Source organism: Cupressus sempervirens, chromosome 11 (genome assembly GCF_028749045.1).
Source record: "Cupressus sempervirens isolate cs-2001-9-10 chromosome 11, ASM2874904v1, whole genome shotgun sequence".
NCBI classification, from domain to species: domain Eukaryota; kingdom Viridiplantae; phylum Streptophyta; class Pinopsida; order Cupressales; family Cupressaceae; genus Cupressus; species Cupressus sempervirens.
This window is the reverse complement of record NC_143128.1, coordinates 286,082,188-286,097,568: the sequence shown is the minus strand read 5'-3', so window position 1 is coordinate 286,097,568 and position 15,381 is coordinate 286,082,188. Positions and strand designations below refer to the sequence as shown.

Below are 15,381 nucleotides of genomic sequence, written 5' to 3'. Positions count from 1 at the left end.
GCCTTTGTAAATGTACATGCACTAGTGCCCAAAAGAAGATAAAGGACAACCTTGTGTCTGATAAGAAAGAGTTCAAGAAGATGGAAAAAAATTCAAGTAATTCAGCAAGAGCTGAAGGAGAAGGTGTTGCCACTTCTTTAGGCTTTGGTTTGGGTTGTGCTATCCACCTGGTTTTTTGGTTTTTGTTTCCTTTCCATTTTGAATGTTGGTTGTAGGTTTTTTGTGCTAATTTTTTCAGTGGGTGTACCAATATATCCATAGTTGGATATGAAGTGGCCGGGTAATTTAATTTTTTTACTGACTATGGTTGTGACTGACTATGGCTATTGTGGAAGGTAAGGACTAAAGAATAGCCTACCCACAAGAAGTGGATGGATATGGAACCAAAAATATTGAAAAATGTGGAATCATAATAGTTGTTTGTGTATGGTTGAACGGGCTCTGCTACCTTCGCTACTGGATCTTGACCCCAATATGGAACTATCAAACCCTAGCCATGTGAAAGAAAAAAAATGCAGAGGTATATTGCCCAAAAATGAGCTATCAAATACCAAATATAGAAATGAAAGATAAAAATGCAAAGGTATATAAAGAGTGCATACTTGTTTAGGGGAAAAAATGGATTAATTTTTCCCTAAAATGTGTCAAAATGCCAATGTAGTGTACGAACCTACAAAAAATGATTCAAAGAAATCATCAAGGTAAGGGTAAATGTTGAAGAACTTGCAACAAAAATACCCTCACTTCCAAATTCTCTTGTGGCATTACTCAATTTACTCCAACAATGTAAATGAAACCTTATTCCTCCTTAAAAGTTATGTTATTACCATTTGTATATTTCTATAAATGAGACCCTATTTCTCCACAAAAGTTTTGTTATGGTCACCTACATGTTTTTGGGAATGAGAGTTATATTTCCACTGCTATTATCTTTGCATGCAAAGATTTCACTTTCATAAGCTCATTGTTGACCTCACATTCTCATTTTCTAAGCTTAGGCTTCAATCCTTAGCATTCACTCCAATAAATTGCACATACCTCCAATCCTCCCAGCGATGCCCAAATGATCAAATGATATAAACTCAACTGACGTTTTCCACTTTTTTTAATCTTTATGTTCCCATGTTGGTCGCAATTGAGACCAACACAAAATATAAAGCATTGGTCGCAATTGCGACCAACACAGGCAAGTATTAAAAAAAAGAAAAAGTTTCCTTTATAATGACAACCAACCAAGCAATTTATATTTGATGGTCGAAATTTAAGGTCAAAATTTAGGGTTAAATGCACTAGTGTCTAGTCCAATAAGTATGAATTTCATCTTGTATAAAGAAATTGAGAAATGTGTAATCCATAAGTCTGCTAGTTTTCTAGAGCAGGTTCATGACTACTTATTAGATGAATGGGAAAATTCCTTTTAATTTGATCCATTAGGTGAAGTTGAAGAGATTGGGCTTGACACATATTGCATTCATGAGGATAATACTCCTATTCTTAGTCTCAATAAAACACAAGAAAACCCAAAAGGATTCTGGAGCATGTTTTTGAATAGTTCAAGAAACAAGAATGACGTAAGTTATATTTTAGTCTTTATTTCCCTCAAGAAAGAGAAACTTTACTTCTCTTTCAAGCTCCAGTTTAATTGTACAAAAAATGTAGCTAAGTACGAAGCCTTAATCCAAGGTTTCCAACTAACACAAAATAGAGCTATCAAAGATTTACAGGGCTTTTGAGACAATAAGTAAGATATCTTACAAGAGTCCACTTTGACTCCCTCATGCAAAGCACTATAGCCTAGGTTGTCTATCTTTTTCACTCCAAAAGCACATTTGTACGTATCACTTAGCATAAAGTTGATGTCATTAATTAAAGAATGTTCGGAACTTAATTCACATGCTACTAGTGTTTCTCCAAGATTTTATTATTTTTAAGATATCACAAAAAAATATCAAAATAAATGTCTATAAAAATAGTTTAATATATAGTTCATCAACCTTTGAAATGTAAATGGCACATTTGTAAAACCAAAAGTTTATAGTCGCAAACATGGGTTCAAACCATTGTGTTATGCATGTCCTCATTTCTAATTTTGAGTTGATGACCATCTGAACAAAGATCAGATTTGATAAAATAAACATCACTAAACTCATCTAACGAAACATCAAATTTTAAATTTGGAAAACTATATTTTATAGTGTAATTATAGATTCTCATGCACCATCACCAAAGAAGGATAACAATACTAGAATCTAATGTTGGCCATGTTGGCCAATTGATTCTCTAATACTATTTTAATGGTGTGATAACGATCTCTTTTTAGAGGGTATTCATATGACATATTCCCAAAAACCACTATCCATCTATAGTTGTTTACAGACTTGGTGATGAAGGAATTTATTCTCTCATATGCTTCTAATAGAAACTTTTAAGTTACAAATCTGTTTACCCCTTGTTGAATATCTTTTAAATTTGATTGTCATTAATGCTTTACCTTAGACAAATTAACAACAGCATCTCAAGGAACTATCAAATGACTGACACTTAACCAAATACTACATGAACAACTCTGTTTTCTAATATGCATGATATTAACCATTTAATTTGCACCTATTAAGTATTTTCAGTTATTAAGAATAGGAAATTCTTGAAAATATCCCATAAATCATCTTTGTTCTGATATGCTGGCAAAGTAGCAGTTTATTTGCAGCATTTTGCTCTCTTGGTTGGTAAGTTTTCCATTATGGTCACAACAATTTTGTGTCACAAAGTTGTCGCGAAGACAAGAACCATGATTTACGCATGGAATCATGCCAATGCACATCTCAGTAATGATTGACAAAAGAAAAAAAGAGCAAGTAATAATTTACTTAAAAAGATGTTGAGTACATAAATTATTTCAACAAATAGTGCATGGAACATGTGAGTTTGAGCTTCTTACGTTACCTCTTTTTCAGTATATATCATTCCTCCTCTGTTGTGTTATTTTATTCTCATCAAAGTATGTTTATTTCAAATCAACAGAAGAAAGTATGACAAAAATCTCATTTTTATCCCTTTTACTATTACTAAGACAAGTCATTCTTGAGCTTTTTACTGTGTCAGGGACCTACTTTGCTTTAATTCTGGAAGGTTTTCATGCGTTCTCTTTAACTGCACAAAATGGAAATTTTCTTGTAGTTGGAATTGGCTCTGAATTAGAGCAGGAATACGAGAATGGTAAGAAAAATGGGCTTAATCAGGTTAATGCAGATAATAAGTGTTCTGTTTCTGGTTTTAGATTCATATGGAGCGTGTGAGAAGCAGGTTGAAAAAGACCCATTTAACATTCTTGGAAAAGAGCGAGCTCTTTCCTCTCAAATCTTCTCAAAAATGTTAGAAAAAGATTATAGGTCATTTGTAAGAACTGAACCGATCAGTAGCTTTAAAGAGATTGTTATGGAATCTATATTGAATGAAGTGGTGATTTCTGTGGAGGACTTCGGTGCAGTAGGAGATGGGATCACAGATGATACAGAGGTTCATTTTTCACAAACTAGACTTGAATCAAAAAGTTAACTTAAGCTTTATATTAAATAATGAATTGCTGCTCTGAGCTCATATGAGAGTGATTTTGACAAAATGTTCTACGTTCTTCTCGGGATTCATGACAAGGGCTTAACTGCCTATTGTGTACTATAGTTTGAGTGGTTGTATCAGGCATTGACAGATCCGTCTTTTCGTGCAACAGCAACTCCACTCTAACAAGTGGTATCAAAGCTCGGTCATAAGTTCGAATCTTAGACCTTCGAGTAACACTAAGGAGGAGATTGTTGACAAAATGTTAAGCACTCCCCTCAGAATTCATGACAAGGGCTAACCATCTCCTGTATAATATAAGTTGAGTGGTTGTATCAGACACTGACAGATCAGCCTTTTGATACAATAGGAACCCCACTCTAACAAGTGATTGACAGATTCGTCACTAACATAGAATTTGTTGATCTTGTAAAATTGCTCTGTCTCATGCTTTTGTTATAGTTTTAACACTTTGTTTCATTGTTTTTTAACTAAAAGAGGGGTAAAATTTTTATTGAATATCAAAGAGAGCAGAACAACACAAGAAACAAAGGAAACTACAGAGCTTTATCCTGGTCCACAAGTTGAAACAGCATCTGAGATAAATCAAGGGGAAGCATCCTATGATCAATAATATTTCAAGCCGGCCCTTGCTCGGAGGCCCATTTAGCCAGAGAATCAGCCACACCATTCCACTCATGAGGGATATGCATAAAAGACATAGAATCCAGAATGCATAACAGCCTTATGATTTCTAGTTTACTAAGGAATTCTTGCTGTGAGCTCATATGAGAGTGATTGGACTTTTCCTAACAGTGAATTTAATGTTTTTGTGCAATTTCTCTGTTTCAGGCTTTTAAGGATGCTTGGGAGGAGGCATGTTCGTCAGTGTTTGCAACCTTGTTTGTGCCTGAAGGAAAAATGTATCTTCTTAAGCCCATTAACTTCTCTGGCCCATGCCAGTATCCCTTAGTTATGCAGGTAACCATTAATAGATCATAGTACACACTTATTTAATCCTAATTCGATTAAGAAGGTTGCAAGGTGTGTATTCTAGTAATTTGACAATCTAATTCATCATTCTTTATTTCATTTACTTTGTCCCCTCTTTTATTTTCCTTTATGACATTGCTTCTTCAATTCATTATTCATTATTTCCTTATTCTGAAGATGAATCACAGGGTGTGATTTGAAATGTCAATTAAAAATATATAGACAATTAAATCCAAAACAAGCTTGCATTCAAATTTATGCACTGTGGAAAACTAATTCCATAAATCTAATTCATCTTCAATTTGATTTTTGCAGATTTCTGGGACTTTAGTTGCACCAAAGGATCCAAATGTTTGGATTGAGGCATATTATTGGCTTCTCTTTTATGATGTAAACAATCTAGTAGTTGGTGGTGGAGGGAAAATTGATGGAAGGGGAAAGATATGGTGGGCAGAGTCTTGCAAAATCAATAAAACAAATGTAAGGGCATCAAGGACTGTCCATGTTTGAAATGTTCTTGTTGATGACTTAAATTTTTAGATTTTTTTTCTTTGGGTTAATTGAGGATTCACATTAGAAAATAAATGCAAGTCCTAATTTAGTATTTTCCTTCTATTTGCAGCCATGTAGACCTGCTCCAACGGTATGTTCTTGCATTCTTTTCCATACTTTCCTCATTTAAACATAAAATAGGCACAAATCTGGAAGATGCTGATATTCAATAGAATAGTGAATACCCCTGTATACAAAAGTGTTATAGTGGTATCTAAATTTTATGATAATGTAAGCAGATTTCCACAATCTATGATATGTGCACAATATGAATTTGGGTGTGATTGTGTTACAATATCTTTATCATCAACGTTCCAGAGCATACTCAACGATCCATCATCAAGATGAAAGAATGTCAGGATACAAATGATGTCCTGACTTTCTTTCATCCTGATGATGGATTATTGAGTATGATCTAGTTGATGGTAAAAATATTGCAACACAATCACACCCAGATAAACATTGTGCATAAATCTTATGCTTTCAAGATAGGAACTCAAGCGGCAATCTTTGAGTCGTGAACTCAAACATAGAAAAGATGATATACAATAAGACTAGTAGTATTACTACATGTAAAGGTGCTAGAGGCATACCTAAAAACCTTTTGATTTCCAGGCTGTTACCTTTGATTCAATCAACAATCTTTGGGTCAGGAACTTGAGCATTCAAAACAGTCCAAAATTCCACCTTACATTTGAGAAATGTGTTGGGGTAGAAGCAAATTATCTGAAAGTCTCAGCACCTCAATACAGTCCTAATACTGATGGCATTCACATCAATGCATCCACATATGTGATGGTTACTGACTCCATCATTGGTACTGGTATGTTCACTTATCCAAATTATTACTTGTCTTTCCAATCTAGTTAAGATGTCCCTTCTTGAATTTGGCCACTCTTAAACATTACACACCTAGGAAAAAATTATGCTTGAAAGATGTAAGTCAATTTTGACTATTTAACACTTTTAGTCTAAGAATCAAGCCTTGGTAAGTGATGTTTAAGCCATCCACTCAATTTCACAGGCATCTTCTTAAAATTTTATGCAGGAGATGATTGCATTTCAATAATAACTGACTCATTTAATGTGATGATTCAAAATATCACTTGTGGACCAGGCCATGGAATCAGGTACTCAACTATTTAAATTTTAGTGCACCATAACCCATATAGAAAGTTAATGATAAATTGATTTCCTAATATGAAAATACAGCATTGGGAGCTTGGGGAAGGGGAATTCAGCAGCAGAAGTGTCTTTTGTGGTGGTGGATGGTGCATATATCCATGACACTACGAATGGTCTACGAATCAAGACTTGGCAGGTAAAATATCTCCATTCCAAATAGAGATGCTAACGTAATGAAGTCTTCCTTTGTTTGAGTTCTTTTTCCATCCTTCTATAAATAATTTGGCCCAATATGGGTTGATAGTCTATAAATATTAGCTATTTCGGCCTTTTTTTGGCTTGGTGGTTGTTCTTCTTGGTTAACCCTATACCCTACTTAACCTAACAAAAACCAATTTTGGCTTTGTAACTTTGGTCCACACGGGTAGATGAGTTAGGTTAAGGTTGTGGGTAGTTCCCCGTAGTCTTAGGTTCAAATCTCTCTCAAATTTAAGAGGTGAGACATCTTGTGGGTAGCTGATCTCACCCACAGGGAACTAATCTTGCCCTAGCTCGCACTGGCCACTGGTCATTGTTGGGATAGATTGCGGGGAAATCCCATTTTAAAAAAGAAATAACTTTGAATGCACCACAAACTTATAGAGGCAAGGCCACAATGACATCAGACTTGGCTTTGACAATTGGAATTGCTTAACCAAAATCCATCTATTGGTTTTATATGTTCTATAGATATTTCTTAACTCAGACTTATTCATGTTGAGTATTTTGCTAAAAGAAAGATGAATTAGCTCAATAAGTTATGACAAAAACATTATATCAGGGATTACCTTGCAAGAAGCTACGTGGTTTGATAAAGATGCTCTAGAACTTGAAAACTGATGCAGTGCACGACAGGAGAATCCCCAAAGGAGATGTCCTAGCCCCCAATAGTAAAAGCACAAAGCGGAAACACAACCGCAAAAAGAAATAATGCAAGATCTGGTATCAAATCACAACTTTCTAATCATAGATATAATTGATTACATGCAATATGTTCGACTGGAACGCCTTCTAGGTTAGGGTCAAATACAAATAGCAATTACAAAACAATCAGTTCTGCAAGATCCAACTTACAAACCCAATCCCAACTAGTCCAGATACACCACTGGATAAAAACACCAAGAAGAATCCGCACTTGTACCCTCAGGTCTACCAAGCAATCCTCTAGTTCCCAAGCCACAACCCTAACTTTCCAAAATTCACATCTCTCTTTATTCCCAAAACTGAATTGCCAAAAGACTCAACAAGACCCTTATTTATACTTGCCAAAATGGCTTACAAAACATTCTAGAACATACAGAATAGGAAGGCCGACCCAATAATGGTCAGGACACATCCCAAGGCAAGATCTCATCATAAACGTCGTGATCGAAATAAATCCCACAAGTTGGCTTGCATAAAAAATGCAGAAATCATGTCCAAAATGCTGATACTCGGCATAAATAGGAAAACTTGGCACCCACTTAGTGCTGTAGTAACTTAGCACCCACTAGAGCTGCAATAACTCGGCACCCACTAAGTGCTATAGTAACTCGACACCAACTAAGTGCTATAGTAACTCGGCACCAACTAGAGCTATAGTAACTTGGCACCCACTAAGTGCTACAATAACTCATCACCAACTAGAGCTATAGTAACTCGGTAGCAACATAAGATCCAAAACTAGTGGCACTCGGCTCCAACATGTAGGATTGCAAGAAAGCCTAGAATGCTCCTGCATCAAACACCTCAGGTTCAAAAGATGTTCTAATAACTGGAAGAACATCTTCTGGGATTCAACACATAAATCCCAAACTAGTTCTTCACATACATATCCTTCAAATCTTCAACTTGTACACTCTTTCACTTGTTCTTCTTCTGCTTCTTCACATCCATCTAAGGTGTGCTATAGGTCTGCTTTCCATACTGATCTCCAACCTTCTCATGATCTGCCAACTCAACTTGGCTACCAATACTCAAGTTCCTCCTACCGAGCTCTTCATTTTGCAAAGGAATTAGGGAAAACTTCCCGCAACCTTTCTCAACAGTAAACACATTCTTGACACAATCATGAACAACCCTGCAATCATACTACCAAGGTCTACCAAGCAACACATGGCAACTATTCATGTCCACAATATCACACAACACTTGATCCTTATATTGCCCAATTTGGAAATCAACAAGGCATTGCTCCCTCACTTCCAAAGCATGTTCACCTTCCAACCAACCATCATAGAAGGATAAGGATGTCTCACTCTCTTCAAACAAAGTTTCTAAACCATCTCCTCAGCAACAAGGTTAATCAATACTACCACCATCCACAATCACCTTTTAGATGTTACCACTCGACTTACAACAAGTCCTGAACAAACTAGTCCTTTGACAAGGATATGATGTCCTCTCACCAACTAGTACTCGCTGAGCCAGCAAACTTTCTCCTTGCTTAGGCTGACTGTCTTGAACTACAACATCATTCACAAGAGTAGTTGTCCCAGATCGGACATTCAAAAGATCTATGCCCTTCTTTCCCACATCTAAAACAATTACCTTTGAATCCACCTCCACCTATACTCCTTTTCTAATCAATAGGTTTTGGTTCACCTTTTGCACTTGGTTTAGCTTGTGCCAAGCTATCTTGCTTCTCCTTCCCTCTAGCATTACCATGACCTTTCCTTTTCACCTTATCTTCTGCCTTCAAGGCATACTGATAAGTATCCTCAACTGAAGAAATATTCAGCATACAAACCTCCTCCTAGATATTAAATATCAAATCATTGATGTACCAAGCTACCTTTTCCTTTGATAATTCTCAGTGCCCAGACTGAATAGTCAACTTGTAGAACTCCTCGGTATAGTCCTTTATAGTCATATCCTTCTGTTTTAGATTTTGCAATCTCTTAAACAACTTGAGTTCATAATTAGCAGGAATGAACTTAGCCTTCAACTTGGTCACCATCAATCACCATCTAGAGATCTTCATTTCACCTTTCTCTTCTCTATCTCTTTGCAGTTCTTTCCACCAAAGAGTAGCATGTCCTTTCAACTTAGTTTGTGTCAACCTTACTTGAGTGGATCCTCAATATCCTCAAGCTCAAAGTAGTCTTCCAATTCGCCAATCCAATCAATCAGGTCTTTAGAAGTCAAAGTACTTGAGAAATTAAAAACCTCTATCTTATGCTTCAACTTCAACTAATATCTAGCTCTAGCAAACTAACCAATCCTATTTCCCATAGGTCTCTCCACATGATCAGTTCTGTCCTTACCACTAGATCCAGCAACTTCAAAGTCTTCAACAACTTCCTCATAACTACCTTTAGTACCCACATGCCTAGGTACACCACCTAAAGCACTTACAATTTCAGCGATCATGTCACTCTTCATTAATGTTATCTGAGATCTGACACTAGCTTTAACCTCTTCCATCTTACATTTGAAATCTGTTTTAACCTTCTCTGAGATCCGTTCTTCTACAACATCACTAAGATCAATAATTGCCCTAGGGTCCAATCTTTTTGGAGGCATCTTCCAAAATTTTAGCAAACCCTAAGCAACAAATCCACCAATCTAGAAGATCAATCAGCCACAAGATCAACCTTCTTTGCAAATTCTAGTGTAAACTGCCTCAGCTTTAGTGATCTATCAACACACTCAGGAACAACCTTCATCTCTAATACCATTTGATGCAATACAAGACAGAAGAATCCCCAAAGGAGATGTCCTAGCCCCTAGCAGTAAAATCACACAACGGAAACACAACCACAAGAAGCAATAATGCAAGATCTAGTATCAAATCAAAACTTTCTAATCATAGATATAACTGATTACATGCAATATGCTCGGCTTTAAGGCTTTCCGTGTTAGGGCCAAATATAAATAGCAATTACAAAACAATCAATTCTGCAAGATCCAACAAGATCCAACTTACAAACCCAATCCCAACTCTAGATACACCACTAGATAAGAATACCAAGAAGAAGCCGCACTTGCACCATCAGGTCCACCAAGCAATCCTCTAGTTCTCAAGCCGCTACCCTAGCTTTCCAAAATTCGCATCTCTCTTTATTCCCAAAATTGAACTGCCAAAAGACTCAACAAGACCCTTATTTATACTTGCCAAAACGGCTTACAAAACATTCTAGAACATACAAAATAGTAAGGCCGACCCAACAACAAGCAAGACACATCCCAAGGCAAGATTTCATCATAAACATCGCAATCGAAATAAATCCCACAAGTCGGCTCGCACCAAAAATGCAAAAATCACGTCCAAAATGCTGATACTCGGCATAAACAAGAAAATTCAGCACCTACTAAGTGCTACAATAACTCAGCACCAACTAAGTGCTACAGTAACTCGGCACCAACTAGAGCTATAGTAACTTGACACCCATTAAGTGCTACAGTAAATCGGCACCAACTAGAGCTACAGTAACCCGGCAGCAACATAAGATTCAAAACCACTAGCACTCGGCTCCAACATGTAGGATTGCAAGAAAGCCTAGGATGCTACTGCATCAAAAACATAAGTACAAATTAATGACTCTAAGTTGTAAGTAGATAATTTGTCAAACATTATATGCTGAAAATGTTCTATTGATGGTAAAAACAGTGATTTGAACTTTTTACTTCATTTCATTGGTGATTATTGATCGGTTCAGCACTGTTTCTTAGATCTTACTGCTCTTAATTACATTTCAATTGGATTTTCATATAACTTATTCTAGTGATGGTAAAACAATGAATTGAATTTTTCATGTAATTTCAATAGTGATTACTGATTTGTTCAGCAATCTCACTTAGATATTACTCCTCTCAAATCTATTGCAGTTGGATTTGCATCGAACTCATATAATATTTTTATTTGCAGGGTGGCTCTGGCTATGCTCAGGGAATCTCATATTCAAATGTTTATATGCGAAATGTCTCCAATCCTATCATTATTGATCAATATTACTGTGACTCTCCTACGCCATGCCCAAACCAGGTCTCAGATCGAACTAAAATGTTTTTTGTAATCCATTTTGAATAAATATATAACTCAACATAAGATTTTGGATAAAACTATATATGTTTATTTAATCGACGTTTTGAATCATATTCAGTCATCCACCATGAGATAGAAATGAATCATTGATAATAGATTACTAAGTGTGATCCAAAACATCGTTTGGATAAACATATACAATTTTATCCAAAAGCTTAATAATCCAAACTTAGAAAAGTTCATACCACCAAAAGATTTAACTAGAATCTTTAAGTTTACATCTTCACTTTTATGTGACTTGTAATGCAGACATCTGCAGTGAGAGTGAGTGAAGTAAGCTACTTCAATATCATGGGAACATCTGCAACAAAACAAGCTATTAGATTTGCATGCAGTGAAAGTGTTCCTTGTCAGAACATTATTCTACAAAACATTTATCTCACTCTTACTTCTGGAGAAAGTGCAACAAGTTTTTGCGAAAATGTCATGGGCTTCAGCTTGGGCTCTGTCACTCCACCTCCATGTTTTTATGACCAACTTCAGAAAGAAGAAATGATAACACAAGTACTGGACCAAAAACCAGAAAGGAATGAACTTTGATTTCTAAGCTGAATATTTGTTTTTAGAGGTAGTTTCTATTTGAACTAAAGCTTTCAACAATATAGTGACACGGATGCTATTACAACACCTTTACTGTGTTGACAGATTATGATAGCTATGACTGTACTGTCTTTAACAGTATAATTTCTGCAACAGTTATTCTAAAGCCCAAATAAATCATATTTTGAAATTAGATCCTTATAAAACTTGTGTCATTTTGTTGTAGTGAGTAATGGATGTAATCTTTTCCTGAAGATTTCGAATCCTTGGTGGCCTAAACTAACTATTGGCTTAGGTAGCCATTTAGAAAGGATTCATGGAAGCACTCTAGATGTGAAAATTTCATCAGTCTAAAAACACATTCCTTTCAAATAGCTTAAAATATAAGGGAAAAACTATCTCAAAAGGGAGACATCTTCCCATCCGAGTCTCATTGCTCAAATGAAAAGAACACATTTTGTTTTGTAAATGGTGTTTTTCAAAGGTAAGGAAAAGGAAGAACCACATATTTATAAGTATATTGAAAAGATATAATTAAATGTTTACTGAAATCAAATAACCCCTTTAGAATAGTGAGGGAGTTGATCGAGTTATTTATTAAATTTAGATATAATGAAAATAATTTAATTTCGAATTGTCATTTACAATGTGATGGAATATGAAAAATAAAAAATATATAAATATAAATAAAAGTGTTTAGTTGATTTTTATGGTTATGTAGTTATTTTCAGTAAAAATAGAATGATGAATTTTGAAAAGGGTATTATGTAAATATAGATAAATCTGATTGTATGGTTGGTAATCAAATTTGATTGAAGAAATTTGATTGTATGATTGGAAATCAGCTTTGATCATCTTAGTCTTTAATGCATGAATTAAATATAAATGATTTAGCGAAATAGAAATAGTTAACCTTAATGTATAAATCCACAATAAAGAGATTAGCAATTATTACAAACACATTTAAAAAGTGAGCTCAATGAGGGACGTGTTCTTATTCAAAACATAAAGGTAGACCCATTTATTAGCTGTGGAACAACAAAGAAGGATAATCTAAGCTATCCTGGAATATGTGTAGGTGCATGTCATTACAAATGTTATGTTGATGCCAAGTTTCAATGAAATACATAATGAATCATTTGTCTAGATATGTGTAAGAGAAGTAGGGCTTGTTTTTTATTCGACAAGCAATGACTTGTAAGAAGCAATGACATGGGTCCAATTTGAATTTAAAATGTAGAGAGATGGAATTAGGATCAATTTCATGCTATGAATTTAAACCAATTAAGTGAATTGATAAACTAAGCATTGGTACTAGTCCCCTGTCTTCGAATAAATAATTTTACAACTGTTTGCTTATTGACTCCAAATAATTGAACTACCTATCTAGAATCCTCCAAAAGACCATATTTGATCATTTTACGTCAATTTTGATCTAAATGGGTCATTACATGGCATTTTTTTACCCTTAGACCTATGTTGGACCCATTTGACCAATATGTTCCTAAATGTCCCTTAAGGCCATTTAGGCCCAAAGCTTCACTTCTAGATTCATGTTGCTTATTTTTGTGCCCCGCCAAAGTTTGAATTCAAATACAAACCCCACTCAACGGTCACTTTCCTATTTAATATTATTTTAAACGCCCCAGAAATATCAAAAAAATTGTTAAAAGATCAAACCTTATGATTTGTTTTCGCGAGCCTGCAAGTCCCCATCATTGGATCAATCTGAATCGACGGATGGTGCTATGTTGCTATTGAAAGTTGCACGTTGTTTTGCATTAGCGACATAGCGCCCTTTTGCAGCGTGGCTAGGTGGGTCCTCCCTTTCCTCATTGTTCTCCGGCACCAGGTTTTGTTCCATCCATAGTGAGCACCATAATGCTATCAAAAAATCTTTGTTCCTCGCCGTTAGCGACATAGCGCCCAGATGAAAAATGTTACTGCGGTGACATCATTTGTCAGGTGGGTCCCAAGTATGCTCCGTTGGATACTAGGGATGAATTTTTCAAACACGTCGGCAGTGGTCAACTATTTCATTGGCTGAGGTATGACTATGTAGAATGTGGGCCCTGCGAGGACTTGTTAGACAGTTTGGCACATGGCCAGTTCTCATTGGTTGGTACACTGATAAGTCAGATCTATCTTGCTTTCTGTCAAATCTTCCCCAGATCCACGACAGGCGCTATCTCACTATGGAGAACTGCGATAATTTTAACCATAATGACATAGCACCTCAGCGACGCATGGCACGAATGACGTAATGGGCCCACCCTTCTCCAAAGCAATATTATGGCTCGTCCTCGGTGGCATGTTGTCAAGTGGGTCATAGTACGGTGACAATTTTTCATTGGTCCATTCAGCCAGCTGGATGCGCAGTTGTACAATTTTGTGGATCATCGTAGATCTAAAAAATTCTACGGCAGGCGCTATCTCGCTATGGAGAACTGTGAGAATTTTAACCATAGCGACACAATGCCCTTTCGCCGTGTGGATCAGTGGGGCCAGGTCTCACCAAGATAAGATGCCAGGTTGTTCCAGGTGGTTGCCAAGTGGATTCATGGATCAAAAGCTTTATGGAGGCAAGCGCAGATCTTCCACGATCGTTGATCTCATGGAGATCAATGGTGGACACTATCTTGCTATGAAAAGCTATGAGAATTTTAACCATAGTGACATAGCACCTTAACGAAATGTAGTAGGGTGGGGCCGAGTGTTATGAAACCACAGGGATGGTACCAGTTCAGGTCAAGTCGAATGCTAGGTGTGCTGAGTTGGTTCATGGGCCCAGAAGTTTAAGGGTAGAGCACAAGTAATGCGGCGAATCTTCACGATCGTCAGATCTAAGGAAAATCAACGCTGGGCACTATCTCGCCATGGGAAGTTGCACATTGTTTTTCCATAGCAACATAGTGCCTAGGTGACACATGTCTCAGTGGGCATAGTTGGAGGCAATAACGGTTAGCGACCGACAGTTAAGGTGACTGTCATGGTCAAGGTTGAAAAGATGGCGCAGTTCGTAATAAAAAGAGATGGTCAACCACATTGGAGACTTTGTGTGGTGGTGAAAAGATAAAAGATTGTTCGTCCACATGGATCATCTCGGTGCCAAGATAAGTTGATTCGCTGACTCTACTGATTCATGCACCAAAAAATGATAAGAAATTAGGTTTTGTCATGCGATTTGATCTTTGTAATCAACCCCAACCAACCCAGAATGAATGCGAGACAAGGAAGAACACTCTACCCCCGATCCAACCTATCTACCTAGTCAGAGTAGCTTAATGGCACCATTTTTTTCTTCTCAAGGCATTATTTGACACAAAAGATCAGATATCATTGCATCTAGATCCGTATCTAGATTAGATTTTCTCCATGATTGTTCTCTACAGGACTTAATGGCAGGTGTTTGGGGAGTAATTATAGTTGGAGGACGTCTCAGTTATGCCTAAACTATAAAGGCAATTTTTGTAAATTTTGTAAAGGTCAATCATTCTCTGTTGTTCTCTGTTGTTGCTTTGCAATTCTAGTGTAAAATTCCCTTTGCCTTT

At 36.4% G+C, this 15,381-nt stretch overlaps 1 protein-coding gene across 1 annotated transcript; it reads left to right on the top strand.

Moving 5' to 3' along the window:
* The first annotated feature begins 2,986 nt into the window (after window positions 1-2,986).
* Window positions 2,987-12,036, top strand: LOC149529227 (putative polygalacturonase At1g80170). Its single transcript, XM_089809656.1, has 9 exons — window positions 2,987-3,516; window positions 4,408-4,536; window positions 4,864-5,028; window positions 5,171-5,191; window positions 5,716-5,923; window positions 6,149-6,230; window positions 6,313-6,421; window positions 11,114-11,230; window positions 11,540-12,036. Exons 1-9 carry the CDS (start codon window positions 3,214-3,216, stop codon window positions 11,828-11,830), a joined length of 1,425 nt encoding a protein of 474 aa, XP_089665782.1. The 5' UTR covers window positions 2,987-3,213; the 3' UTR covers window positions 11,831-12,036.
* Window positions 12,037-15,381: the final 3,345 nt, after the last annotated feature.

What these genes read in the sequence shown, in the direction of transcription:
- LOC149529227 (XM_089809656.1), top strand. Translation starts at nt 3,214, where the DNA reads ATGGTAAGAAAAATGGGCTTAATCAGGTTAATGCAGATAATAAGTGTT. An exon ending in GCAAAATCAATAAAACAAAT is followed by an intron (nt 5,029 to 5,170) that starts GTAAGGGCATCA and finishes TTCTATTTGCAG; the next exon opens with CCATGTAGACCTGCTCCAAC. An exon ending in GGACCAGGCCATGGAATCAG is followed by an intron (nt 6,231 to 6,312) that starts GTACTCAACTAT and finishes ATGAAAATACAG; the next exon opens with CATTGGGAGCTTGGGGAAGG.